At 34.1% G+C, this 27,496-nt stretch overlaps 1 protein-coding gene and 1 long non-coding RNA gene across 6 annotated transcripts in view; one reads left to right on the forward strand and one right to left on the reverse strand.

Annotated features, from left to right (window-relative positions):
* Window positions 1-27,496, forward strand: part of CCDC73 (coiled-coil domain containing 73) — a 91,189-nt gene that overhangs the window by 50,895 nt on the left and 12,798 nt on the right. For all 5 annotated transcript variants that reach the window (XM_035327765.1, XM_035327761.1, XM_035327763.1 and 2 more), the window contains 9 exons: window positions 318-392; window positions 3,937-3,975; window positions 8,896-9,031; window positions 11,656-11,735; window positions 16,450-16,578; window positions 16,934-16,993; window positions 20,043-20,147; window positions 24,715-24,825; window positions 26,481-26,612. In XM_035327765.1, coding sequence (XP_035183656.1) covers window positions 318-392; window positions 3,937-3,975; window positions 8,896-9,031; window positions 11,656-11,735; window positions 16,450-16,578; window positions 16,934-16,993; window positions 20,043-20,147; window positions 24,715-24,825; window positions 26,481-26,612 — 867 coding nt within the window. The remainder of the gene's footprint in view (window positions 1-317; window positions 393-3,936; window positions 3,976-8,895; window positions 9,032-11,655; window positions 11,736-16,449; window positions 16,579-16,933; window positions 16,994-20,042; window positions 20,148-24,714; window positions 24,826-26,480; window positions 26,613-27,496) is intronic.
* On the reverse strand, window positions 12,735-24,722 carry LOC118167883. The gene is made up of 3 exons (XR_004751279.1): window positions 24,050-24,722; window positions 13,743-13,816; window positions 12,735-13,399 (listed from the first exon to the last, which is right to left on the reverse strand). It is a non-coding gene; the product is annotated as an uncharacterized LOC118167883 (long non-coding RNA).

The raw sequence follows: 27,496 nt of genomic DNA on the forward strand, positions 1-27,496 counted from the left end.
ATGTAATTTTTTGATCTTGCCTTTCTCAGGCTTCTCCCCAAGAACAGAAAAATCTAAAACTTATGGACTGGTCATAAGTGGTAAAAAATATATTGTCACATCTTCGCTCTTTTCTTTATAGCAATATGTACATACATTCAGCTAAAGGTGTGTGTGTATATACATATATATAAACATTTAGTTGAATTTTACCTGTTTTTGTAAATTGTTCTGTCATAGCAGAGTAGTGTTATTTTCAGAATATTCTTGTTGATAAAATTCTATTGTAAATGCATTTATTTTGCCCAAATCCTGAAGCACAGATTTTGTTTTGAAAGGGAAAATACCAACTTGCTGTAGAAACAAAAGAAAAAGAAATTGATGGGCTGAAAGAAACACTAAAAGCATTACAGGTAAAGTGTTATTTTTGTTAAATACAGTTCCTTGATATTCAAGAGTTGTTTCTGCATCACGATAACCTGACCAGCTATTTTTAAGAGGGTCTTTATGGCAGTCTCTTTTCAACTTTCTAGTACCCTCACACATCACTTTCTAACATTCAGTTTCTGTTCTGGTCTTCAGCTTCAAGCCTACTTTCAGGTAAGTTTCCAGCTAAAGTTCTTTTCTTCCATAAAAACTTTCAAACACCATTTGGATTTTTCAGCTTGTAATGTGATTTCTTTTTTCCTCTTGTTTCTGTAGTCTCCCTTTTTCTTTGTGTCCTTCTCCTCTGGAGCCTTCTCACCTGTCTGGAAACTCTGGTTTTGGACTCTTTAAACAAAAAAAAAAAGTATTCACACTGGACCTCCAACTCTCAAAGCTACTTGTCTTTTGTATTAGTTTCCCTGACTTTGTGTCACCAGGAGGTTTCTATATTTTTTCCACTTCATCCATGGCTTTACAATGTCTGTCAGTAAAAGTAAAATTCTGTCAGATAAACCCACAAGTTATTCTGGTGCTTCTTTCTGTTATTTCTGTTTTGTATTTTATTTTGTTATAAGGTTGTGTTTCATACTGTAGCTGTATTTTTTGGTTATTTAAAATAAAACAAAACCTCTGGGTTATATTTTTCAAGAAAGTTCATAACTACTCCCCAGCTCCCTCCTCAAAAAGCCTGAAACTTCTGAATTTGACATTTGTAACAACTCAGTTTAGGATATAGCTCTGATCGCTGCTGCTTTTCATACATTCTTTCACATTACCTCTTTATGATCAAAAAGGCTGATGTTGGTATAGTTTTATTTTTTTTTTTTCCATTAGATTCTTTAAATGGAATTAAAATGGAAAAGGTAAATCACAAACTTATTAATTAAAAATTCATAGGTGGTAAGATACATTTCAGTTGTTAGCTTGGTTTATAAATCAGAGGCAAGTCGGATAAGTAAAGACTCTAGTACCAATTTATGAATTTGGATGGGTGTGCCCCTTGCAAGGGGTGGTAACATCACCTTTGGCATCTGGGCTTGTCAGCCAATTGGCACTCCTACAAACAAGTCATCTTCAGTAGATTGTTACTGCCATCAAGGTAGAAGTGGTTTCATCATGAGAGAGGCTTAAGACTCTGAAGATGGTGTTGGTGCAGCCACGTGGTATTATTTGTGGGTATGTAGAACCCCAGATTCAGTCTTAGGGAAAATAAAAGTTCATGTTTTCCATGGAATTATGGTATTTATGAAAAATCAAAGATAAAAATCAAAATCTTGGATATTTATGGCTGAATTATCTGGAGGTTTTAATGTGAACTTTCCTTTTAAAATTTACAAGTATTTTTTATAGTTTCCAGGACAGTGAAATCCTAAGTTTAGAACTTGACACTCATTCTGTTTGTAGGTAAACAAAAAATAACTTTACACTTGCTACGATTTGCTCAGATTTCTGCATCTGAGTGAATCTCTAAATTAGAGACATTTTTTTGATTTTTTTTGTTTTGGATGTCAAAGGGATAGTCTAGTTCTGCAGTATACTCTAAAGAAATGACAATCCCTATCCACCCAGTCCCAGGTAGTGTTTGGGCATGTGCTAGAAGCACTTCAATCAGAGCCTGGGTTATGAGAACTGAAGTGTTCCTTTAGTGAGTTGTAAATATATCCACCAAGTGATCTGGTAAGCATGGACAGATGAGATATAGTTGGAGAAAATCGTAAGTCGATTGTTGCCAAAGGAAGGATTACCTCCTAAGATCCAGAGACATTGTGTTTATTTGCTTTCCACTACAAGCATGGTGATTAAAATTGTTTTAGGTATTTTAATAATAGAATTGAATCATTAAGGTTGGAAAAGACTTCCAAGATCATCTGGTCCAACCATCCCCCTACCACCAATATCACCCGCTAAATCATGTCCCTAAGCACCACATCCAACCTTTCCTTAAACACCCCAGGGACAGTGATGCCACCTGCTCCCTGGGCAACCCGTTCCAATGCCTGACAGCCCTTTCTGAGAAGAAACGTCTCCTAATTTCCAACTTAAACCTACCTTGGCACAACTTGAGGCCATTCCTCTAGTCCTATCACTAGTTATCTGCAAGAAGAGGCAGCCCCCCCCCAGCTCCCCACACCTTTCTTTCAGGTAGTTGCAGAGAGTAACAAGGCTTTCCCTGAGCTGCCTCTTCTCCAGACAAATAACTCCAGCACCCTCAGCTGTTCTTCATAAAACGTGTATTCCAGACCCCCCACCAGCTTCGTTTCCCTTCTCTGGACAGGCTCCAGGGCCTCGATGTCCTTCTTTAAGTGAGGGGCCCAAAACTGAGCACGGTACTTGGGGTGCGGCCTAATACTCAAGCTGCAGCCTAGTTGAAAGAGAATTAGTGTTACTATGAATGCCATGTTAATAATATAACATTTGATGTTCTGCAGGATATTCACTAATTTATATTTTTTCTTTATAATAATGGGTATTAATGATTTTGTAATAAGTTTGGTTCTTATTAACAACCTTTTATAATAGATCAAGTGTTCCGTTGCCGCCTTCAAACCTCGATATAACACAGATGATGTAGAGCAGTGAAAAATTTCGCTGTCTTTTCTGTTTTCAGTTTTTCTTATAAAAGTTTAATGTTGTTTACTGTACAGTTGAGAGTACAGATCAAATGTTTTTGTAACAGTATAGTTCAGTTCTAGAGAATTCTGCTGTGGCTTGAGGAAGTGGGAGGCCACAATGAACCAGTGGATCCAGAGAAACTGTTTGGAAATCAGGCTAAAATATGACTAAGCAATTTTCAGTTAAATTCTGTGGTCCCTTATTTAAACAGAATAGTACCTTAAAAATGATTGCTCTCTAGACTTAGTTTTTTTTTTTTTTTTTTTTTTTTTTTTTTTTTTTAAGAAACACTCGCTATGTAAGATTTACACAATTCATTGATGCTTCCCTAATTATTTGAAGTCAATGTCTTAGGATGTTAAAGAAAAAAAATTAAAATAGCAACAGCTTTAGTCTCAAGTATTATAAAAATCAAAATTCTGTTGGTGGTTGTTAATGAAAAAGAAGTGTTAATGAATTCAAATGTCAGCTTTTGTTATTAAAGCATGCACGATCGGTACAATATGTCTTTGTATACCACCATTTGGAGTATCTACCTTTTAGTTTTTCCCCTGCAGGGGATAAACTTTTTTCCTAACTCTGTTTTCTTCTGTTTATTTCAAAGGGTTAAGTTTATAGAATGTAATCCCTTTAAATATTATGATACATGACAGTGAACACAGGTATTCATGTATTTTTCAAAATTCCTGTAGCTGCAAATCAATTTAAAGCATTTTCTTTTTAAACATAAAGATGATGTTAACTGACTCTTACAGTAAAATAGTGTAACCATTCATTTGAAAACAGTGTTACTGTATTGGATTGGAATAAGTGCAATTAAGTTTTAAGTATGAGAATATTTAAATATCTGCAGTTTGTTTTCAGGAAAAAAAAAAAGTGTAACTGCAGTTGAATTGATAGCTCTTCTTCATTTTACAGATTTCAAAATACACTTTAGAAAAGAAACTGAATGAAATGGTAAGAAATTAATAAAAGTAACAGTAAGTTTTTATGAAAAGAGAATGTCAGTTAATATAATGTCAATCCTAGCTATCTCTCATACTTAAATGATGGATGGATAACTAGAGGTAATCAAGAGGTGATATCACCTTTGAATCTGAAAGTTTTCTCTCTAAAGTAACGTTCTCAGCTTCTTATGTTCTGCTATTTGCTGTTTAAATCATTTGGATTTTTCCTTCAGGAATAAAAAGAATTGACTCTTGTTATAGAACAGAATGAAAATCATTTTTTCATGGTCTGATATGAAAAATGTAATTATAGTACCCATATACTTGTAGGATCTAGCATATTCATCCCAAAGAAGTAGTAGAGAATTCTGGACAGCTTTTTTGCGTTTGTTTTGTTGTCTGAGAAAAACTGATCGTGGATTTTCTCACTCTTTCACCACTCTTTTCAGAATTACTTCTCAACATCAGTTCCCCTGAACAGTTTAGATTTCATCCAGTCCAGCTTACTCCCTTTGACACAGAGAATAAATTTATATAGAGTGACAGCTTAGTCGCTCTGAACCCCGTTGTCTGTTTTGGGAAGTGAAAGAATGAGCTGCAGAAACATTGCTAAGCTTGATTGAATAAATGCTGTGAAAATTCTGCTGCTGCTCAACTGGAAAGAATAAAGATAATATTGTCAGACCATTATAAACTGTGATCTTAATTAAGAAGCTCAAAAAACTAGGGTCCAGTTTAGCTTTAAGTACCATGACATTTGTACTGAAAGTCATCTTCAACGCTACAGTGGTTTTACACAAAATATGGTGAAATTGAATAATGTGCCCTCTGACCTGGGAGATAAGGCTACAAGTTAAAGATCAAAGGCAACATAAAATGTGTTTTGTCTTACTTCACTTTTAACTTACATTTATTCTTAAAATACATCTGATCTAAAAGGGTGCTTAAAATATACAAAATTATTGAACTTATATTTAGATCATTTCACATACTACCTTTCATTAATAATTTGGAAGTTCAGTCTTCCATATGATGAGTGTTTAAGCAGCACAGATCTATTTCTAGCTTAGAGAAAAGGTGCTGTTATTTAAATAAATATCTTCCTTTTGTACGTTTATAATATTTTTTTCAACAAATGATTATTTGAATATTTTGAAAACATTGGGGTATTGTGCCCGTGATACAGAGTGTGGTTATTGAAAATGCTGTTGAGTTAGGGGCTAAATATTAGAAGTCCTCTTTTGCATGTAGCGCCAAATGTAACACGTATGGCCTGGCCATACATGTCGAAGATGTAGAGACAAAAACAAGCAAAACAAACAAACAAGTTAAGTAGAAATTAATTCTTTCCTACAACCGTATGAAGTAGTGGGCTAATGAAGATTTAGACTGGATCAGATTCTATCAACTTGAGTGGTTGTGCTGAAATAAATGACAAGTTTAAGGGAACAAAAGACCATGTAGAGTCTTAGTTATCACAAATGGCAAGATATTCAGAAATAGAATGGATTTTTGAGACCCATTTACATTTAAATTTGAGGTTTGTTAGAGATTTAGTTTGCATCTGGAACCTTAGAGACTCTGCCAATTAGTAAAGTAGCTTTTGTATACGTTGGGAATTGATGTACCACTTTATTTCAGTTTTGTTCCTTTCAGTTCTGTTCTTTTAATCTAACACTTTTGAGGTCTATATATTGCATATTATTTTCACATGATGTCCAGTTAAGGTTATGTGAAAACCATAGTGCTGAGATCATGTATATGGTGACATGCTAGAATTTTGAAATAGTAGAATTTTGTTTCTCCATCTCTATATAGACTTTCAACATAAAACAAAGGATTTTTCTTCCATCATTTTTTTTGTTGATGCAATAACAGTATTGATTATTATGTGTGGTATAGTTGCTTTGTACCTCACTACATACGGATACAGTCAGGAGCCTGCAGGGTTATTCTATCAGACATCTAGCTTTGTTGTAATCTACTTGATTGTGGCTTCTTTTCTTGCTGCTGAAATAAAGGAGTAACTAGAGGAAAATGGTCTTGGGTCAGGTCTTTGTTTCCTCCTTCACTGCTTTGCTCACAGGTGATAAAATGTAGAATGCTAAAACCCTGAGAGTGTAGAATAAAAGTGGATGTAGAGTAGAAAAATAAGTAAAGTTTTCATCTATTCATGCCTTCCCTTAAGTTGCACTGGCTGATTCTGGGTATGTCTGAGAAAGTATTTAGAGTTACTTCTCTTCTCAACTTAACTTTTACTTGTAGTACCTAATCCTTAAACATACGTCATGCTGCTAAAATGTAAAAGGCAAGCAAGAATAAGGCTAGTGTTGGCTGGGTTAAAGACCAAAGGGGAAGAAGTCGCTGTTTATAAGGTGTCACTTGACAGTGACATTCACTGTCAATATCGATGAGTAAAGTAGATGGGATGAATACTTCTGTGAATGTCTGGTAATTAGTCTAGTTTCACTTGCTGACTTTATTGGTAAATGAAATGTTTGAGAGACCATTTATCAAAGCTGAATTCAAGAGATATGAAATGGCCTAGGTTCATTAAACTCTACTACTCTTCAAAAGAGGGAAGCTGCATCCAAATAACCCAGACTGCTCTCAGTAGACTGTCTCCTGAACTGTGCCCATGCCCTGTTTGAGTGCTCTTTGGCTTAGGCCAAATATGTCAGGGATCTCCTAAAAACCCAGCAGTGCAGGCATTGTCTGAGAGTTTCCCTGCCACCCTTTAGTTCTCTAATATAGAGGTAGTTACCAAACAAAAAATGTGTCCTTGTAAAATAGGATATAATGTTCCTATCCTGGATTATTAAGAACAACCCAACGTTTAAAATTACATTTATTTCCTTTCCACATATTTTATAAATTTGCCTGTAATTACCCTGTGCTGTCTAGAAATAGTGAGAAAGAAGTAGTACAGTATAAACTTGAAAATAATGACTTTAGGTAGAAAAATGGTGGGATTTAGAGAACTAGTGTGGAAACACTTTTCCTGTTTTGAAGATTTAGAGTTGGTAGCCCTCTGCATAATTTTCACATGATCTTGTCTTTAGTCTTTGTTCCATAACAACCCCTTTGTTCCTCTGACACTTTCACCTCCCAATTACCACCTTTTGATTTGCTGAGTAACTCTGAGTAGTGACTCAATTTCCAGAATATTTTTGAGATATGAGCAATTCCCTCTTTGTCTTCCTCCAGTCACCTACCTGACCCTGAGCTATTTCTCTGGTCTAGTTCCACCAAGAAATGATTGTGCCTCAACAAGCCATATGGCCACAATCAGTTCCACTCCCCATCCCAGCTTATCTTTATTACTGGTGGAAGGCAGGGCAATAATTCCTGTTCATGCAGTATCAGACATTAGGAAGGAGAACCGAGATTCTGTGGGTCTTGCTCCAACTCCAGGGTCAGATCCTCCCTATCCTGTGGAGTCTCTTGGTGTTTCTTTATTGTCTTCTATGGAAGAATGTTTTAAGACCTTTTCATTGTGAGCAGAAGATCCACATATGCAGGGAAAGATGTCAGAAGGCAAACCAAACCGCTTTTATTTTCCTGTGCACTAAAGATGGAGGGCAGCTTGCCATCAATTACGTTTAGACAAGTGGTAAACTCTTAATAGAACTCTGAGGATATAGCAAGCCAATTCCTTTCCTCATTGGAAAGAGCTCTGGGAAATAACAAAGCATATTTCTACCTTTTCTAGTGGGGAGAAAGGAGTAATGCTGTCCTGCTGACTTAAGAAAGATTAAGAAAGAAAATGCAACAACACTAAGAAAAACAAAACAAAAACAAAAGGCAAAAACTCAGATCTTGCCACAAGTTGTTCAAGTCTCATGTTAGTGATGCTCCCTTATTTATCAGCCTCTTAGAATAAATACTCCTGAATTATTATCAGGAAAAAGAAATATATTTTTTCCTTTATTGTATAAAGCCCACATTCTCATTTTAGTGAAGTACAGGTTTTTTTTTTTTTTTTTTTTAAGCTTGCTTTTCATTAGGAAAAAGAGAAAGTACATGAAAATTCACAGCCTAAATTCCTTGTAGTGATTCTGCAAGTGGTGGTGTTTCTTTACCAGTGCTTCCATTATGACTTTCCATTTGCTGTAGTGTGTTTAATTTCATACCTTATAAAACATGAGAAATTTGTATTGTATATCTTGTTTTGCTAGCCTTATGTTGGCCATTTCTTTTGATTACTATCAGCTTTTATTATCCTCTGATGCTTGGACATGTACTGCATTTGTTACTGTATGAGAAGGGAGCCTTACGGAAGCCAAACATCCGGGGCCGGATTCATCCCTGTATTACTTGAATTTACACACAAGAATGAATTTGGCCCAATTCATTTTAGTTGTTATGTTGCTCTACTGCAGCTTAGAAATAGACTAGATGTCTAAATAGGTATATTTTCGGAGGAAATAATTTAACCTACTTTCTTTGCAGAGAAAATGAAATTAAAAATTGTCTAAATAATACCTACAAAGCCATTAAAAAATACTATATAAAAATACTAAAATATTAAAGAGGAACACACACAAATAACTGTATATGAAAGGATAAAAAAAGTGATATGTCACTGAATATAGGTTCATGAGAATATATACTTTCAACAAAGAAAAAAACTTGAGAACAGGATTCTGTGATTCTGTGAAAGCAGTTAACTGAGTTCTGCATGCATTTACTTGAAAGTTCTAAATCTAAGGGACAGCATGTGAAAATAAATTGAAGTGCCTATTTGATAAGCTAACACACAGGTGAAGGTTTTTGGAATGGGTTGTTATCTGGCAGTGGGAACTGATTGTCAGATATGAAATAGCTACGGTATTCTGAAAATGATTTTGCATTTATGCAAACATTTCGAGAATTGATTTATACATGCTAGTGGGCACCATTAAGCAGTGTCTTCATTTGTTTCTAACAGGATCAGAAATTACAGTTGCACTTAACAGCAAGAGAGGAGCATCAAAAGAAACTGAATGAAGTTGAGAGGTGTTATGCCACTATTGTATGTCAGTTTGGCATTGTTAAAGGTGTTCATGGACAATTAGAGCACAGTGGTATGTATGGCTTAAATGTCCTCCAGCTTTTGTTTTTTGCTTTATTTTTGACCCACTGAGTTTGAGATGTATGACAGAACTCAAAAAATAGTAGCTGCCATGTGTCAAGTATCAAATATACGAGCTGACAATTACCACATCTCAGTAGCTTCTGCAGTGATTTTTTGTGTGACAGTGCCAGGTTAAGCAGCATAGCCCCTGTACCTGCTCTGTTCTTTGCTGTTACACCACTACAACTGTGTGTGTGACCACACGGTAAACTACACTGAGGAAAAGATTTGTGTTCAAAAACAATCCAGTAGCAGACTCGGGCCTTCCAAATATATACACATATGTATGTATATATATATGGATATGCTTAATTTGGATCACCTTCCCCTTGCCGTTAAGCAGACATCCACATAAACAGTGGTACTAGCTCAGATGAGAGGATGAATTATCAGATAATGAAAAATGAATGTCATTTGAACTAGCTTTAATGTTGGGAAATGGACAGAAAACATTAATGAAATATAATATTTTGCTGGTTTTGTACAGAAATTTAAAATCTTAAAACTACTTCGGTAAATAGAGTGGACGAATAACTTCATGAAGTTGTTGTTACCTAGATTCTGACTATGTGACTATTCAGGCTTTATAAAATCAGTACCTTAACCCTTCTAATATATTAAACAACTAAATTATTTGTGAATCGATTAATACAAAAATAGCATTCCACATACTCTTTTTGAATATAACTATATATATATTTCATCTGTAAAATAATAAAGCTGATATGTGAAGTAATAAAAAAAAAAACAACTAATTTAAACGAAGTTTGGTACCTGTTAATTTGAGAGACAAATCCTAGTTTTGCATAACAAAGTAATTCACTGCAATGTCTGCATGAGAATAACTTGTGCATATTTTTTGTGTGCCTCCCGTTTATCCTTTGATTAAGAACAATAATTCCTTTTGTAAAGAAAAGGAATACTAGACGTATAACTTGCAACCTGCGGTATTTATTTTTATTTTTTATTATATTTTTTATTTTTTGCATGAAGCCAAGTAGTTCTTCAGATCTCATCTGAATAAATTGGTAACACATTACCAAAATTTTTAGGACATTATTTGCCCAAAATATTTTTAGTATTTTGGTGTTTTCTCTATTTATGTGTAATTATGATATTTTACTACCTCACGTTACTTTATGTACCCCTTTCTTGAAAGTAGGTTAGTATTTGATATCCAAAATAAATGAAGAGAAAACATTGTTGTATTTTCATTGTATTTACATTAGACAGGGCTTCTCTACTATGTCAGATACAGAAAAGTCTTTTTGCAGTTTCATGGAAACATAACACTAGGTATTTTTTTTAACTATATATAAAACATTTTGCCATGTTTCTACTTACAGTTATTAGTAATTGCCAAAGGAACCCCTGGAAAAGATGAAATCTAAGTTATTAACCGCTTCTGTTCAGGAAGCCAATCTATTCACCAGTTTAACTCCAGTGTGTCTTTTACTGCAGTGAGAATTCAATTTGCATTGCAGTATGTAAGACCTGCAATAGGTAACTTGTAAATTCTGAGCGAGAAACTGCAGTCAGTGGAAAAGTCATGCAGAAAGGGTATGAGACATTTTTATGCAAATTGTTTAAATTTATGAACAGTTGTTCTTTATCTGCTGTATTAGAGCAGTTTGTAGGGAAACAAGAAAGTAAAAACTGATGCTGTAGTGCTTATAGGGAAAATGCCACAATGCATAATATAAATCTAAAACTTTGTCTTACTAGTGACCTATTAACACTTTAAAGATAGAAGGTGAATATATGAGCCTCGTTGAAAACTTTACCAGTTTTTGCCTGATTTTTTTTCGAAATTTTACCAGAACATTTAGTACATTCTTTTTAAAGTATTTTCATTTGCTAAGCACATCTTTAACAGATGGAAAGAATTTTCTGGGTGTGATGTAGTATTTGGAGTTCCTGCATACAAAGAGGAGTCAGAAAACTTAAAAGGTGGAAAAAAAGCTGAGGGGTTGAAAATATTTAGGCTGAATAGAAGTGGCTGAAAAAGTACAGGAATGGTGAACATCTTCAGTTTTTCATTGTGATATCTTGTGATTCCATTCACTTTCAAAAGAGAGAAGATATTCTTAGGCTTGTCCTCTCCATTACCCTGTTTGTGGTCTTCCATGTTCTATTTGAATATAACTCTGTGCGTTTAACTCAATTATTTGAGTGTTCAGTGGTTCATTATGTTCTATGTTTCTCTGAAAATAACTGATTTAGCGTTTTTTAAAACTAGGGTTTACAGGTAATTTTCTGATAAGATTGAGAGTTGATGGAGAAGTCACCCAAATGAGTGACACTAAATGGCAATAGAAATGAAATGACAAAATTAACAAACAAAATTCTAAACTTGTTTTATGAGGTATAGAACAACTGATACTAGTTGCTGTAATCCTTTTATGTAGTATTATAATACATGGAAAGAGTAGTTGAGTCATATTTTCAACATTGGCCTCTGTTCCAAAAAGCTTGACTATTCTAGGCATTAAAAACACATATATTGTAGATATAAATCAAATAGCTCTTCAAATGCAGAAGTATATATTAACATGTTTCATCTGTCGTTTAAAGTACAGGAAGCGATACAGCTCAATAAGAAACTAACATCAGTGAATAAAAAACAAGAGACTGAAATAAGTAATCTGAAGGAAGTAAGTATACTATGTATTTCTAAATGTGTAAGCTTCTTTTGGACTTGTTCAAGCTGCTGTAGTGCTAATGGAAACAGTATATGAGTAGCATGCAACTGTTCTTCATTCTATGACTGATGGCTGAATTTGTCTTAGTTTCCTATCTTATACACGGATGCCTCAGATGACTGCCAATTAAATGTTGTTCTGATGCAGCTCTGATTAGTTTCTGTAACTTGGGAATTTTTGTTTACCTCTATAGTATCCTACTTGTTTCTTTTTAATCATCATCAACCTATCTTTTTCCTGTGCTGCGTTACCATAGCATTTTCCATCTGGTAGGGAAAGGTAACAGCAATATTTTTCAGTGTAGTCAAACACAGAACATGAGTAGGAAGAAGGTTAATTATGCCACAGAAGCAAGCTGATAGCTTGAACGTAAAATAAATTACATTCATTTCTGAATTTCTGTCAGAAATGAAAGAGTTTTGATAAAGGGCAACTGGGACAGTCAATTATAATGATGCTATGGACAAAAGTTGCCTGGCCATTAAGCTCTTTTCTGCCTCTCTTCTACTGAGAAACTAGTATTTGCCGGGTACGTTTTCAGTTGCACTTTCTTGGACCTATGTAATAGGGGTAAGGATAAAGTTCTGTCCTTTAAGCTGTTTCTTAGGTGCTGACAGGAGAAGAGACGAAGGGACCCTCTGAAGACAAAATTGTTCTGTAAACTCATTATCTTTCTGTACCTCATCTTTTTCATATCACTTTTTCTTTCCAGTCTGCTATCTTCTCTCCCTTTGATTCTGTGAGGATTTTAGGGAGGGAGCAAATGCGTGATTACTTGGAGCTTCTTGGCCTACTACTTAGCTCCATTTTCATTTGTTTCATTCCTGCCTTCTCAAGCACTTAATGTTGATATTTACTACATGAAGATATTTTAGTCACAAATCATAAACTGAACCTAGATATACAGGTTTTAAAAAGGAATTGTATCCTTCATGTGAAAAAGAAGGACATTCATCTAAAATGAAACATAACTTTATTGCATTATATTGCAAGTATCAAAATTCAAGGAGCCTTTAAAAACTCTTAAGCATTGCAGTCAATTAGATTTGTTGCTTTTGGTTAAGAATCAACAACTGATTGCATAGAATTCTCCTGAGAGTAAGTAATTTGAGAGGTAAGAAAAGAAAAATGGTTAAGAAAATTTTTACATAATAAATTTTATGAGTAACAGAGGTGTGCGAGATAAACTGATAATATTTTGTGTACTCCAATAATCAAATGTATTTCTTGATCCATTTTTTTCAGCTGTACTATTGGCTCTTAAGGTCATGGGTGATAAATTTTAAATAAAGTACTGCTAGATAAGCAGTAGAAGGGGCCAGCTGAAACTTAATCTGGCTTCCATCTTTCACCAGGAAATGCCTTTATCCTGGCTATTCCTGAATTTCTTACTGGACATTTAGTATCTGGCCATCCTGTTGTGAATATGAGTGGAAACCTGAACTAGAATTTAATTGCTTAGCCTTCCAATGCCACGTGTAGTACTGTGGCACTTTGTGGGAATGACTTGCTGTCTGAACAAAAAGTGAAGGCTTGTTTAGTTGCAATTACAGTTTTGTAGATGAAAGTTCTATGTAATAGAATGGATAGGTATTTTTCCTTGAAAGGCAGAATGTCTGTGAAAATACAATTTAAAATTAATAATATTGCAAAAATATATATATATATTACAGTCAATTTTTCAGTACTTCCTGAAAGTAGGTCAAAAAAAGGTCAAAAGCTGAGTTTATAAATTTCAGCTAATAAAACACCTTTAGAAAGTTAAGTGATGGCATAGTGTATTCCTGCCCTATATCTGTACTGGCACTGTTTAGTTCAGCACAACTTCCATTTGTGAAGGGCTGTGGGCTCCGTCTTTTGGGTCAGTCTGTAAGTGAAGAGAAAGGGAATGCTTGGACCCACTAAGAATTGCCCTGAGCTAGTTTCATTTAATTGCAGTTCCCTTTCCCTTAGCCTTACCATTGCAGTAGTGATCTTAAAGCAGAAAGGTGTTTTCTCTTGTTGGGGAGTGTATCTTGTAGAGCTGAGGAGACCTACAAGAGTTATAAAGAAATTAGAAAACTTTGATACTTAGAATAGTTTTGAAGAGGGATTACTAGCCTATTTTCACTTGCTACAAAGCTGAAAGAAGTTGTCATATCTGCAGCACAAGTTGTGATGTCTTATGCAACTGCTTTTATCTGCCTTGGCGACTTGACTGACTCTAATAAATCTAAAAACTTGTGAGCCGTTAGCTCTTTCCACAGCCGTTACTTTAACTTGGACTAGGAGGATCTCTCTCATTTGTTCTTAATGGGAATATGAAATTAGTGAATTCAACATTTACAAAAAAAGTAAACTAATCTCCAATTTTAATAAAATTACACATATATGATGGGGGTGTTAAGTACAGCTTTAAAACCTGATTTACGTTGAGGTCCATTCTGCAAATGTATAGGCTTCTGGAATTTGTGGAAAGAAATATTTGGAGAGGTGGTAGTTTGCTCTTGACATTGTCTGCTGACTAGTCCAGTTCTGATATCTTGGTTTAATTTCCTTTTTAGGAAACACTTTTTTATATATATAATTTGAACTCTTAGATATTCAACATGGTAGGATTTTTTTTCAAGCTCTTTGAAAGTGCTTGCAAGAAAATCAATGGAATGAAACAAACCTTTAAAAAACAGCCATGCTGCTCAAGACCTGAGAGATTACCAGGGTTTCACTGATCTTGGAAGAGAGCAAAAAGATGTGCTTGTTATGTTGGATAAACTTTCAGTTTGCATAAGATATTGGCATTGTCTTGGAAGCAGTTACATCTGCCTGTGATGGATCTTTTTCCAGTCCTGTTCTACCACTTCATGCTGGCATATGGTAAACTTTCTCATTACTCTTGGTTATCTGGTCTGTGTTGGTTCTTTTTGTATGTTGTTTTCTGTTCGCAGTGTTAGCAGATTTGCAGATGTGGGTTTGATTCCAGATGGATTTATACACATCCACCTGCTATATACACAGAAGAAAATCTAGTTATCTTCTTTTTCTTTCTTTTTTTTTTTTTTTTTTCCTTTTTCCCTTTTACTTTTTTACTCCAAGGGCATAATTTACTTAGTATGGCTTGTTCTTTTCCCCAGCAAAATAAATAGTCAGACTTTTCTGTACACAATATACTCTGAGTTTGGCAAAATGTGCATCAGATGCATGGCAGGATTTTGCACCTGCTTATGTAGTACACAACCTATGTACCAATAATCTAATTCTCTGTATAAGACTAGTGCAGTGCACCTTTTCACATTTACAGAGTTAAAAACTGCTTGCATCACTTTCTGCTTCTTAAATGCAAGATTTCTGCTTGCATATTTTATTAGAGCCTTTTAGTAAAAATAGTACAACTAAAAGATGTTTTCATTGCAAAGATGGTTCTTCCTAGATTACAGAATATCACATTTCTAAAGCATCGTTGTCTTTGAGTTTTACAATTGATACTGCAATTACACTTAGTCCTAGCTAGATCACTTTAGATTTATTTATGGCTAAAATACATGAGAAATAAAGCCTCGAGCAAACAAAATGATTTATTTCAAAGTAGTATCTGTGCTTGTATTTTCCATGTAACTTTGTGAATTTCAGCTACATAATCTTCCCTTTCTTTTGGTACTGTTATATGATTTTGTCCAGAACAGTTAAACCATTGGTCTGTGATAAGATGGAATTCCAGTTTTGTGAAGAAAAGTTAAACAGACCAAACTTAGTTGTTAGATAAAACTATTACCATTCTGAATGCTTGGTTCACCACTATGGCATCATGAAGAATTCTTGATACTATCTGTGAACAGCATTCATAACCTCTGCTATTTGTCTGAGTAAACGTCAGAGCGCTCAAGGAGAGAGCGATATTAAACAGACTACCTTGTACCAGAATGGGAGGGGTGGGGGAGAATAGGGCACAATATTTATGACTCCAGGAACTATAAGTTGTAATTTAATGAGATCAAAGCATTTGCTGTTTATTTCCTTCACTAGGAGCTTGGAATAAACTGGTTGGAAAACAGATAGCACCCCCCTCCCTCCAAAAAGCAGGATATTTAAAAGATTATAAAGACTATAAAATCAAACGCATATTTTAGATGGAAAATCATGTTTTAGAAGTTTCTAATATAAAATTAATTTAGCATTCTCCTGAGATTAAGTAATTAATGTTTCAGGAAAAGCAAAGATCCTCCAAATTTATAGCCAGTTCCTGTTTTTACCAGATAGTCACTGTTCTTTTTTTTTTTTTTTTTTTTTTCCCTCCTGATTCCCAGGAACATAGTAGTTATAATAGGCACTTTATTCCTATTGTATATTTCAGTTTAAGAGGCTTTACCAATATCAACTCAATGCTCACTCCTAATATACTTCTACGAAGGGAAAGTATCAAAATATGGAAGTATCAGAAATCCTTCAAACAGTAATATTATTAGCCCAATAACATTTTACATATGAAAATAAACTTTCAGCCACTTATGACAAGTTCAAAGTTTAGGAAGTTAGTCTTAGAAATTTCAGTTCCTCAATTTAATTTATTCTTCTGTTTCCATACATTATTTAAAAGTAGGGCACGACTGAGGATAGTTTAAAAGATTTGTCTTTGTTTTGAATTGCAATGCCTATACTGGATGAACTATTTATACGTGTTTCCTGTGTTAAGGAACTGAAGAAAGTAACTACAGACTTGATAAGGTCCAAGGTCACATCTCAGTACAGGGTGGGAGAAGAAAACATCAATCTTGCAGCAAAGGAAAAACAGTTTCAAGAACTGCAACAAAAAATCAGAATGGTATTTTGGAGTTTAAACAAATTAAATTTTTGGTTAAAGTGTTCTGTTCTTCATTTATAAAACATCGTGGCAAGGATCTTTGTGATGGATACATCTTAGTGATTCCTTTCTACCATCCGCATCTACTATGTACCAAAATTATTTCCAGAACTAAGTTTTCTAGGGAAGTAAATATGCTGTGAATAGAAGTACAAATTTATAAATAAATAAAAATTAAGACATTGCAATATAATACATTTTTAATAGCCTCATGATGATTCACAATATTCCATTAATACAATATTACTAAATATATATATACAGTAATTTTAAATGCCTTTTGCAGTACTTCATGTTCCTTTTTTCCCTTTTTAAGGAGGCAGCAATTAGTAAAAAAGTTAAAGAAGAAAACACTCAAATTAAAGGAGAAAAGCTGGTGAGTTAATATAACATTCAAAATTACTTAAGAATAAAGGTGTTATATATTTAAGATTCTTAAATAATCTTACTAAGCTATTAAAAAAAATCACTTGTTTACTTTTCTGAAGTATTTCGTTAATAACACAAATGGGATTTTACTCCTTAGTTTTAGAAGATGAATTAGCAAAATGAAATACATTCTTTGAAACCTTGTTCCAGGTCTTAACTTCTATATTTGAGTTCAGATTGGAGAAATTTGGTACACCCATTAAAATAATGTATATATCTGTTTAGTTCAAATAAGCAATGAGGTTTGCGTGATATTCTTGTTACTGAGCTTGCTGCAACATATACATTGAGAACATTAAGCCCCACCTCTACATTGCTGATGATAGGATTATCTTCTATCTCAAACTTAGTTATTTGCTCTGCTCCTGAGCAAATCTGGTTATTCCAGCCAGATACATGGAGTCAAGTAAAAAACATGTGGCACAAAAATTGTATTTACTATAATAATATCGTAATGCACTGCTTTGCAAATATTAAACATAAAAAGGGCTTTTCTTATACAGTTATAGAATTCTCGTTCTGCAGCTCATTAAATGAACACATTGGAGATATGTTAACCTTGTCCTGAGGGAAGGACAAAAGCAGTAGCTTGCTTGTATACTCACTGCACACTCATTAAAGGATAATCCAGCAGTACTCTTACAATTCTTAAAAGTTTGTTTGCATTTTGAATTCACTTTTTTCAAATACTTGCCAATAAACATAGAAAACAAGACGTGCTCAGTCTTAATTACTGCAACAGCTCTGAATGCAGTAAAAACATTGCTGTGGAGACGCTTGAAGTCAAATTCATATGCTCATATTGTGTTATTGTAGAGAAAGACCGGCATTGCCTGTATTTCTCTATTTTTGTTCTGTGTGAATTGCTAGGTGGTTTTGTTTTTTGGTGGTGGTTGTTCATAATATATGGCTCTTTTTTGTATAAATCTCTGATGGGGGGTAACTCTAATATAGAGATTAACTTTGTTTCCTCCATGAATTTGGGCTAGAAGATCTGGATTTTTTTTTTTTTATTAGAGAGCTAGTAATTCACTATCTGGATTAACTGAAAATGTTGGTTTCAGTAGCTGTTGGACTTGGACTGAATATGTTATCTAAATTTGTCTAAATTACACTGAATTGTGTGTGGAGAAGCAATCTTGTCTAGTTGAGTGAACACCGTAGTTGATACAAGACACAGAGAACTGTGCTACGGACCTGGGCAAGCCACTCCATGTATCTGTGGTTCTGTTTACTAGATGTAAAATTGAACCAAGAATAAATTAAACTTCAGTGTAAAAAATATTTCTCTGCATGACTTTGCATGCATGAAAAATTGTCAATCCAAAAAAAAAAAAAAAAAAAAAAAAAGCTTTATTTTTAGCAGCTAGCTGTGTCTGTGTATATGATAGGACCAAAACAGGTAAGTTTGAAAGTTATTTGCAAATAAATAAAAATACTTTTTTTGTAGTATGTTTCTCAATATATTTTGAAGTAATGGGGTACATTTAGGACTATCTTCTGAAACGCGTGTCTTTTGCTGCGCAGATCAGATCATTTTTTTTAGTAACTGCTGTTCTGGTCTTTAAAAACTAGGGAGTGGCTTAGCTAGATGTGTCTTTTGAATCTTTGGAAATCTTTCAAATTGTTTAATGCAAAATGACTTTGACTGTCTCCATTCCATCCATATTTTCATCTGCAGCATAGAGAATGGTAGCACCAATGGATTGTAAATCTACACCACCTTAACTCATTGGATGGCTGTTTTCTTACAACTTACTCTTCTTGAAGTAGTAATAGCATCTGTAGTCATTTAGTCATATCAGTTCTGTCTAACATGAAGATTTTTGTCATGAACAGTGTCCTTCTAAAAAGATTATCTTTTCCTGAAGGACAGCTAAAATTTTAATACCCCAACTTTGTGTTTGACCAACTTGGACCATTTGAAAATAAGTTACTGCAATGAATTAACATGCTAGTCTGTCACTCTTGACATCTAGGTTTAAAATACAGAAGGAATAATTGCAACAGTCCGTGTTTGTGACAGAAATAACAGAACCAAGCCACGTTACTTGTAATGATTCGTTGGTTTAGTCTGAACACTGAAAAAGTGTTAATTGCATGTCAAGACTGTAGTGTTCATTAGTACAACTCAGTGCAAAGTGCATGTAGTATCATCTCACATGGAATTTAAAGTGGGATTATTATTCCCTCATAGTAGTGAATGCTTAATGAGTTACAGACAGACAACGAACCATGTGTTATAATGGTCAGAAGAATCTTGTTGGAGTCACTGAGGCCAATGAATATGAAGCTGAGAATTTGGCCCTGAAGTTTTCAAAACAAAAACAAAACAAAAAAGTATAAGATTAGTTGTTAATTCTAAATAGTTTACCCCTTTATAAGATGATTGATGAAGGTTCCTCAAAAAATCAGATTGTGACAGCAAAATTTGATGCACATGCATCATGGCACTATATGGTGCAAAGCTAATGTGTGTTAGTTCCAATCTATTAGGATTTAATTTGAGATTCAGAATGATGTCACATAATGGTGATCCATTAATGAAAGTGATTACTTGTCTTTCATAATTTCTCTGGATTTTCCATTATTTTCCAGACCTTTAATATGGTACCATAAAATTATTCTGCTAGATTAATTGAACTCACAGAGGGGTAAGACTTGATGCACATTGTTCTGATTTGCACTGAATTATTTTTAAAATATCAGTGAATTGTTCATTTTAATTATAAGAAAAAAACTCTGATAAAGAATAGTCTATTATATTCTCACAGGAAAAAGACTAAAAAGAACCTAGAGAAGGTCTGATTCTTCCCACAAGCCCTTCCCAAATGTTGATGTTGGTTGTAATAGGAAATACATTCTAACATACAATATTTTGTATACCACTGACAGAAAAAAAAAAAAATGCTGCATCACAGACATAAATTAACTAATGTTTAAACTTCAGAAACAAAATGTAATTCAATATATCCTGATTTGTTTGTATTAACAAGGAAATTCTCAGCTCTCTACAATGTGTGCAGGAGCTGCTTCAGCGGATAACCCAAACGAATGTTAGAATGGAAAGTGAATTAAATGCACTGAAAGAAGAATATCAGGTCAGATTTTTCTTGATTAGACAAGCTGCTCCTATCTGTTATGTATTTTTTAAGTCTAGGGCTGTTAAAGACATCTGTGTGCTTTTCAGAACTTTTGACCTCACTTCCATTGCTCCCTCAGCTCCTTAACTGTCAGCATGAACCTTGAAATGCAGTCTATGGTTTCCCTCTTCGAGTTCTCCCCCTAAAGTAAATCATGGTTGCCACTCCAATCAACTATTTCTGGAGGGTAAAACCAGAACATTTCTAAGGTTGCTTTCAAGTATTTTGAAATCAAATGATTTTATGACTTGTTTCTTTTAATTCATTTTTATGTAGGTATAAATTTCTTGTTCCTGAAAAGTACTTCAAATTTCAGAACTTCAGAGCCATAGCTTGTCCTCAATTTTGTTAGAACAAAGCCTAAACCAAGAATATTCCTTAGTCATTTTTTACTGTGTTGTCTGTCATATTTATGCTAAGGGTGGTAAGTAGTCATGGGATTGCAGTGTTCTTCTTTGAGATTGTAAATAAAATAAATAAAATTCTTAACAGTTGAGATTCTAAATTATACTACCAGTCAGACTGGCTAACAATGCACTGAAAATTAAGGTCATTATCTCTTCTGTTCAAATATTCCATGCTGAGTTCAGCTACAACTATTAATGGGATAATTAATAATTATTCATTGTATTTATTGATATAATTACAACTTTTCTATTCTTTGCTTGGCCTTTAAGGCAAAGGTTTTGAACTAGCATCTCAGTTTCAAATTAAGCTTTCTATGTGCATGTATACTTTTCTTTTTAAGTAAACGCTTCTAATGCTAAATTGAAATTAGATTTACTTCACGTAAGTCTTAACCTTGTCTTTTTATAGATGTAAGCAGTTTGCCTTCTGCCACAAAATAAACATGTGAATTTTGCATTTTGACTGACCAAGTAAAGTTAAAGACAAATCTAGGTTCCTGCATTTAGTCCAGAGTGTTGGATTTTCATGACTTCAAATTCTTTGATCTGAGTGTTCTAGAACCAAGAAGAGATGCTTCTCAGCCTGGAGAATAGTCCCACTACTTCATTATGAATCTTCAGCATTCTCCAATTCCTTTTTCTTATAATTTGCTTTACTAAAAGATTTAAACATGACAAGGCACAGTTTAAGATCACTGAAAGGTTAGTGTTAGGTTAGTTTTCTTGGCACACTTTAAACTTCTGACTGCGATCAATTGAGGCAATTCTACAGGCAAGGTAACTGTTAAAAGTAGCATGCTTTCTAGTAAACTGTGGTTTATATGTTGGCTTATCAGCAGAAACAGTGAAATAGCTGGGTTAGTTGCTATTCATATGACACTTTTTTTTTGTTAGTGAGAAGGTAATGTGCATTTTATTTTAAGTTGAATAAAATGAACTTGCAAAGAAATGCAGAGGCTTGAGATAATTGGTTTGTAACCCTTACCAATGATGATTTTCGTAATAGAGGAATAGAGGCCCTTGAGGAATCTCAAGTGAATCTCACGTGTTTTGGTTCTTTCCAGAGGAACTTTGGGGATTATTTTGATTTGTCAAAAATACCTGTCTCCATTTAAACAGTCGTCATAAAATGTTGTTGTTTTGTACAGCTACTCATTTTGCTGACAGTTTGAGACACTTACCAGGTTGTTAGCTGCTTGTTTTGCCTTGTCATTTTTAAAGCAACAAATGGAACTTATAAATAGGGAGCTTACTGTACAACCTGAATGCTCTACCCACTTTTCTGTTGATTTGAGAGCTATTGCTTTTGTTTTTACTGATTCTAGAATCTTAATATGATGAGTAGGTTGTGAAGGTCACATTTTATTCCTATGCTTTATCCTACGTTCCTGTCATATTTATGAACCTTTGAGTCATTGCACAGTTCCGTGGATTTTTTTTTTCTTTTACTCACAGAAAAATAATTCTACTTAGTTTTGGGGCTTGAGATGACTGAATACTTGCAAAGTAACATTCAAGTAAGGTCATGTTGGCCTTTCTCATTTATCTGTGGATACACAATGCTAGGATACAAGAGTTTCTAAGAGTTCAGAAAAGCAAGCTAAAATTCCTTAATGAATGACAGAAAATATGAGAATGCAAGGAATTCAGGTATTCCCCTCTATACAATTGTCTTTAACATGTATTATTCTATTCATCAGCTACTCCCAAGATTTCTTCTTTATATAGCCTGTAATAAATAGGCAGCTGATATTTCTTCCTATCTAAATAATAGATTATTTGGTCAAATGGAAGAAGAAAGCTTACACTGCAAACTGTATCTGAACACAGAGACAACTGTGTTGTATCTATTTGTATAAGATATTATCAGAGGAGATGAACCTACTAGAGATGGAATTGCTTCTGTTAGTCTTGTTTGCAACCAAACAGAAAGAAAACAGTCTTGTCTAGGAAGGGGTGGTGTGTATGTCTTTTGATTATACGTGTTCTTGAATCACAGGACTAATACATGCATAACTTTCAGTTCCACTAATTCAACAAGCCACATGTAAACCCAGCGAGGACTTAACTGAGATGATCAAGTTGACTCTGGTGTAGGCAAGTTCAGCTTTGCAAAAGTGCTGGGGCAATATGTACATGCACTAAGGATCCATCCATGGGTCATTACGACATCTCTCATTTTTTCAGGGTTACTTAGTATTCTAACTACTGAATACTTTCTCTTGGTACCCCTCCAATCAGGAAACTTCCTCTTCTTGGTCTCCAAAGCAAGAATATTCATATTATATCAGTTGATTTAAGTATTTATAATGGATTTGGCTTTATTTTTGTACTGCACACCTATCTCCATAAATTTCAAGCTTCAGTGCTGTAACAACACCGTATTATCGAGATGATGAGGATGTTATGTTTATTTTTGGAAGATGCGCTTTATCAGTTGATATTTCTACAAAGGATCTTGATGATATTCAGTGTTTACGGTTAGTTAATGTTAACCCTACACCTACAGGTGTTATTATTCTGATGTCCATACTGCTTCTAATTACATCTGTGATGATTATAAGAAAGTACTTTGGACGGTTTATTTTGAAACTACTGCTATTTCAAAAATGTTTCAGTAGGATAGGGTTAACTGAGAGGGCCCAATATTGAGTAGGCATCTTAGTGATTTCTTATGTTAAATGGGCAAAGCTAAGGTTTGCTTTGGGAGTGGAGATTTTCAAGGAAAGTTTAGGTGAGGCAGCACCTCTTCTTTTTTCAGTCAGGTACTTTAATTTACTGCTTGTTTTGTTGTAAGAGCTTTGCTTTGAATAACCGTTACATTCCCCCTCAGAGGAGGTTGAATTTGAGCCACATTTATCTCGAAGGCTTAAAGAATCCTTTATTTAGAGAAGTAGAGGAGGTTTATCAAAGAAAGGAGATCTTAGACTCCCGGTTTGTAGAACTGCATGAAAGGTGCTACATCTGTGTTCAATTATACAGACAATGTATTGTTGAATCGTCTCACCCTTTTAATTACATAATCTGTTGGAGAAAATTCCTTATATTATTATGAACAACTTTTTCCTTGTGTATAAAAATGCAAAGTAGTGTGCATTTTCCTAGTGTTATACCTGTAAAATATATTTATATTAGTAGTATAGATTAATTCAAATAACATTTTTAATTTGTTGGTAAGTGAATCAAGAAGTAGACCCACTTTCAGTTGAAAGATTAAGTAAAAAGGAATTGCTTTAGAGTAATGCCCTCATATCTTAACATTTTTCATGTGGACTTTCAAAAAAGCTCAGCAGAGTCATAAATATATAGCTGGTCATATAGCTACATACAGTAAAGTTATGTTTACGTTATCAAATATGTGTCATCTGTATAGTAGGTAATGGATGCAGTAAGTCCTTTATCTTTCATGTTGTTTGTTATAAAAGTGTGATAGGATAAAAATTCCAACAATACCTGAGATGTGTCAGAAGTTACTGTTGATTTACATGAGTGCTTTAATTTGGCACAGTGAAGCTGAAACATTTAACCAAAAAATGTTGCAAGTACAATTAAGATAGTATAAAAACTTTATACTACTGTTACTTTAATGCACACTTTCAGTGATGTAATATAAATTAAAGGATAATCAGATATTGGAACATGAAGTATTAATTATATAGATGCTTTAAAGTTTGAAGCTTACACAGTTTGTAGGCTAGGTTAATAAACAAATTAGGAAGAAAAAGTGATCAGAAAAATATTTTCTTTGGCTATACAGTAGTTTTTTCTCTAAGTACTTTCTTTAAGGTCTAGATTGTGCTACATTTCACATCTCTCATCTCTGGACTTTATATTACTTTTTCAGCACATTAAAACTTATGCAGTGAAACTGAATAATGGCAAGTGTTTTTATACCCTTTTATAGCCATTTCTTTTTTCATAACCTCCCCCTGTTTCCTGTTAGCTAAACTATAAGCACCTTTCTGTTAATTTATGAAAATTATTGTTGAGATAGCACATTATCACTGATCTGTATGGTACTTTCAGCATGTTAGAAGCAAAGGTCCAAGCAACATAAAACACATCAAAATTCATTAATGTGGTATTGATTATTTTTTGGATAATTAATTTTATTGCAGACCCTTGAAAGAGATAATGAGCTGCAAAGGGAGAAGGCAAAGGAAAATGAAGAAAAGTTCCTTAATCTTCAGAATGAGCATGAGAAAGCACTGAGAACTTGGAAAAAAGATGTAGGTTTATTAAATTAAATGTTATAGTATTAAAAGATTTTTGAAATAGTCATCAAGCATTTCAGGTAATTCCTAAAAGCCAAGAAAATATTGCAGAAATACTACAATAAAAACAACCAATTCCTTTTCTAATAATGCAGACTCATCTAGAAATGAATATTTTTAAAAGGTAGATTTAGGAGAAATTTTGAATTCTGTGCTATGAAAGGTCAGGGCAGTTCTATAAAGCAGGAGTCCCAGGGTATTAGGTGTTTTCCTAAATTTAGCACTTAAAAATATTCCAGAGTTACACAATTGCCGTTACCTAGACATAGAAGCTGATATAGCTTTTAAACTTACATTGACTGTATTTTATATATTTTTCAGAATAATTTTATACACAATTTATTCAGAGCACTTCTAGGCTGCACTCTTGTACCCTGAAAAAACTATTGGTAGTAAACTGTTATACCCTCTGGTGAGGAAAGGAGGGAAAACAAAACAAAACAAGTATATTGATTAAAGTGGCACATACTGAAGGTAATTCTGAAGGTCCATATGCCCAGAGACTTGGGGGCTGGGCAAAAAGCAACCTCAAACCGAATAGGGTAGAGATGCTGAAGGCTTGCATTGAAGCAGGGGGTCCTCATTTGAAAGGAAATACTTAACATGGACTGTGGAGTGAAGGGAGATTTAAAAAGGTAAAACCCTATATATCCTCTCAGTGAATTCACCTCTGCATACAACTAAACAATAATTTTTCTTCAACATTTGGCATCTTTTCTACGCTTTCATTATTTTTAAAGAATACTTCAATAACTGCTAACGAAGAATAAAGTGTGAAAATTAGATTCTAGCAGCATGTGTTTAATAGCCTCTTTTGTCTTTTATTTCTACATACGTGGCATCTACTGCCAGAAGGGATTTGAAATTGGTGGACTGATTGTATCAGGGAAGCTGTGGGGAAATCTTAGGCCTGTTGTCCTAACTCCTTGAGCGCAGCCCCTATGGACATGACTGCAACCTTGAGACTACAAAATACCTGCACTGTTTTGATGCTCACTGCTCTGAGGAGAAAAGACTCCATCTTACTAGTTTCTAGCAGAGGCTTATACCATAGTTTCTTGTATAGACATGGAAATTGGCCGTTTATTTCTCAGGAAATTAAGGAAATTAGGGTATTTCTGTAAAATTGACCTTTTTTTTTTTTTTTTTTTTTTTTTACAGATTGTCTTTTTGACTGTACTTTTTGTTCTAAGTAGAAAAATGTGATTGTTACATACTCACTGAAGAAGCATTGGTTACTTGAGGCTATTTACAGAAGTAGTTCCACCCAAATTATCTATTGTTATAGTTTCTTGAAAATGTAGCTAGAGAATGAATATTTACTAGCATGTTTATCTTTGAGCAGAAAAAAAAAGCTACAAATACAAATCCTACCTTTCTGAGAGTTACAACCTGAAGTAAATTATGAACAAAGTGATTAATTAAAAAATTAAAAATGATAATATGATTAAAATGTTAGTGTGACTGAAGAGTTTCAAAATTGTCTTATTTTGTGCATTCCTCAGCATCTATACTTTCTCCTAAGTTGTTGATACTGCTGTAACATGCTGGTTTTCATATTTGAAAATGCAGAAAAGACCTATGCATGTGTGTTTTCTACTTTGTTATAGGAGGAAAATATGAGGAGAGAGATAGCCACTATTAAAAATGAGCTAAATTCCCTTAAGGGGGTTCAAGGACATCTTGAAGATTATCCTCCTCCTCGGGGAAACCAGCATGCTGAGCAAGTGGAAAGTCTGCAGGTAAGTGTATCTAATAGCTGCAGTACTTTGCATTTCTGCCTAAAAATAAATAAATTAACCTTAGAGAATGAGAGACATGACAGTTTTTCTAGTCTGGCTCTTGTGTCCACTCATCTTCCCTTGACATTACTTAAGCCTAAAAATTTCTCTGATGTAGCCAATGACCCAAGACCCCATTAAAATTTACTGTACCCAGAGAAAATTTCCCTTTCTTCTAGAGGGCACTTTTACCATAGAAACTTGGAATGCTCATTACTTTACTAGATATATGCAATATAAGATAATTGCTATCTATCTTTCCTAAATCATATTTCACAAATGTATTTTGCATAGGTGCTTCTCAAATGTGCAGATCCACTGCCCCTTTACATGCAAGTTCCCTGTAATTGTGGAAGTTCAAATCGACTTCTACTCAGAGGAAGAGATTTCAGCCTATGTATCATGGGACAGATCAGAATTTTCATCTCATCAACAAATAGATAATCTAAGGCCTTTAATTTTAGTTCAAACAAACTAAACAGTCTTTATTTTGCTTCTTCTGTTTAAGAATCAAAGGCATGGTAAGCTGTACAAGTTATGAATGCAGGAGGTAGATGGCTTACGCAGTGCAGCTTGAAATAAATTGAGCTTGCGTTGCTGTGGGAGCCAAGTCTACGTTCAGTTTTATATTCAGGGCATGTATGAGAAGTGATAAGGTTCATGAAGATGGTCTTTTGGAGCAAAAGGATAAACACTTAGCACTATAGCTATGTGTTAGCTCCTACTTAAACTGGATTGCAAATTTATATGCCAGTCTTTTATAAGACTGAAAAAAAATAGAGTCATAAGCTATAAGAAGCTGTCCTTGTGTGTAGAGTATAATCTGTTGTTCGGCTGAGTATTGA

Source organism: Oxyura jamaicensis, chromosome 5, assembly GCF_011077185.1.
Source record: "Oxyura jamaicensis isolate SHBP4307 breed ruddy duck chromosome 5, BPBGC_Ojam_1.0, whole genome shotgun sequence".
Lineage (NCBI taxonomy): Eukaryota > Metazoa > Chordata > Aves > Anseriformes > Anatidae > Oxyura > Oxyura jamaicensis.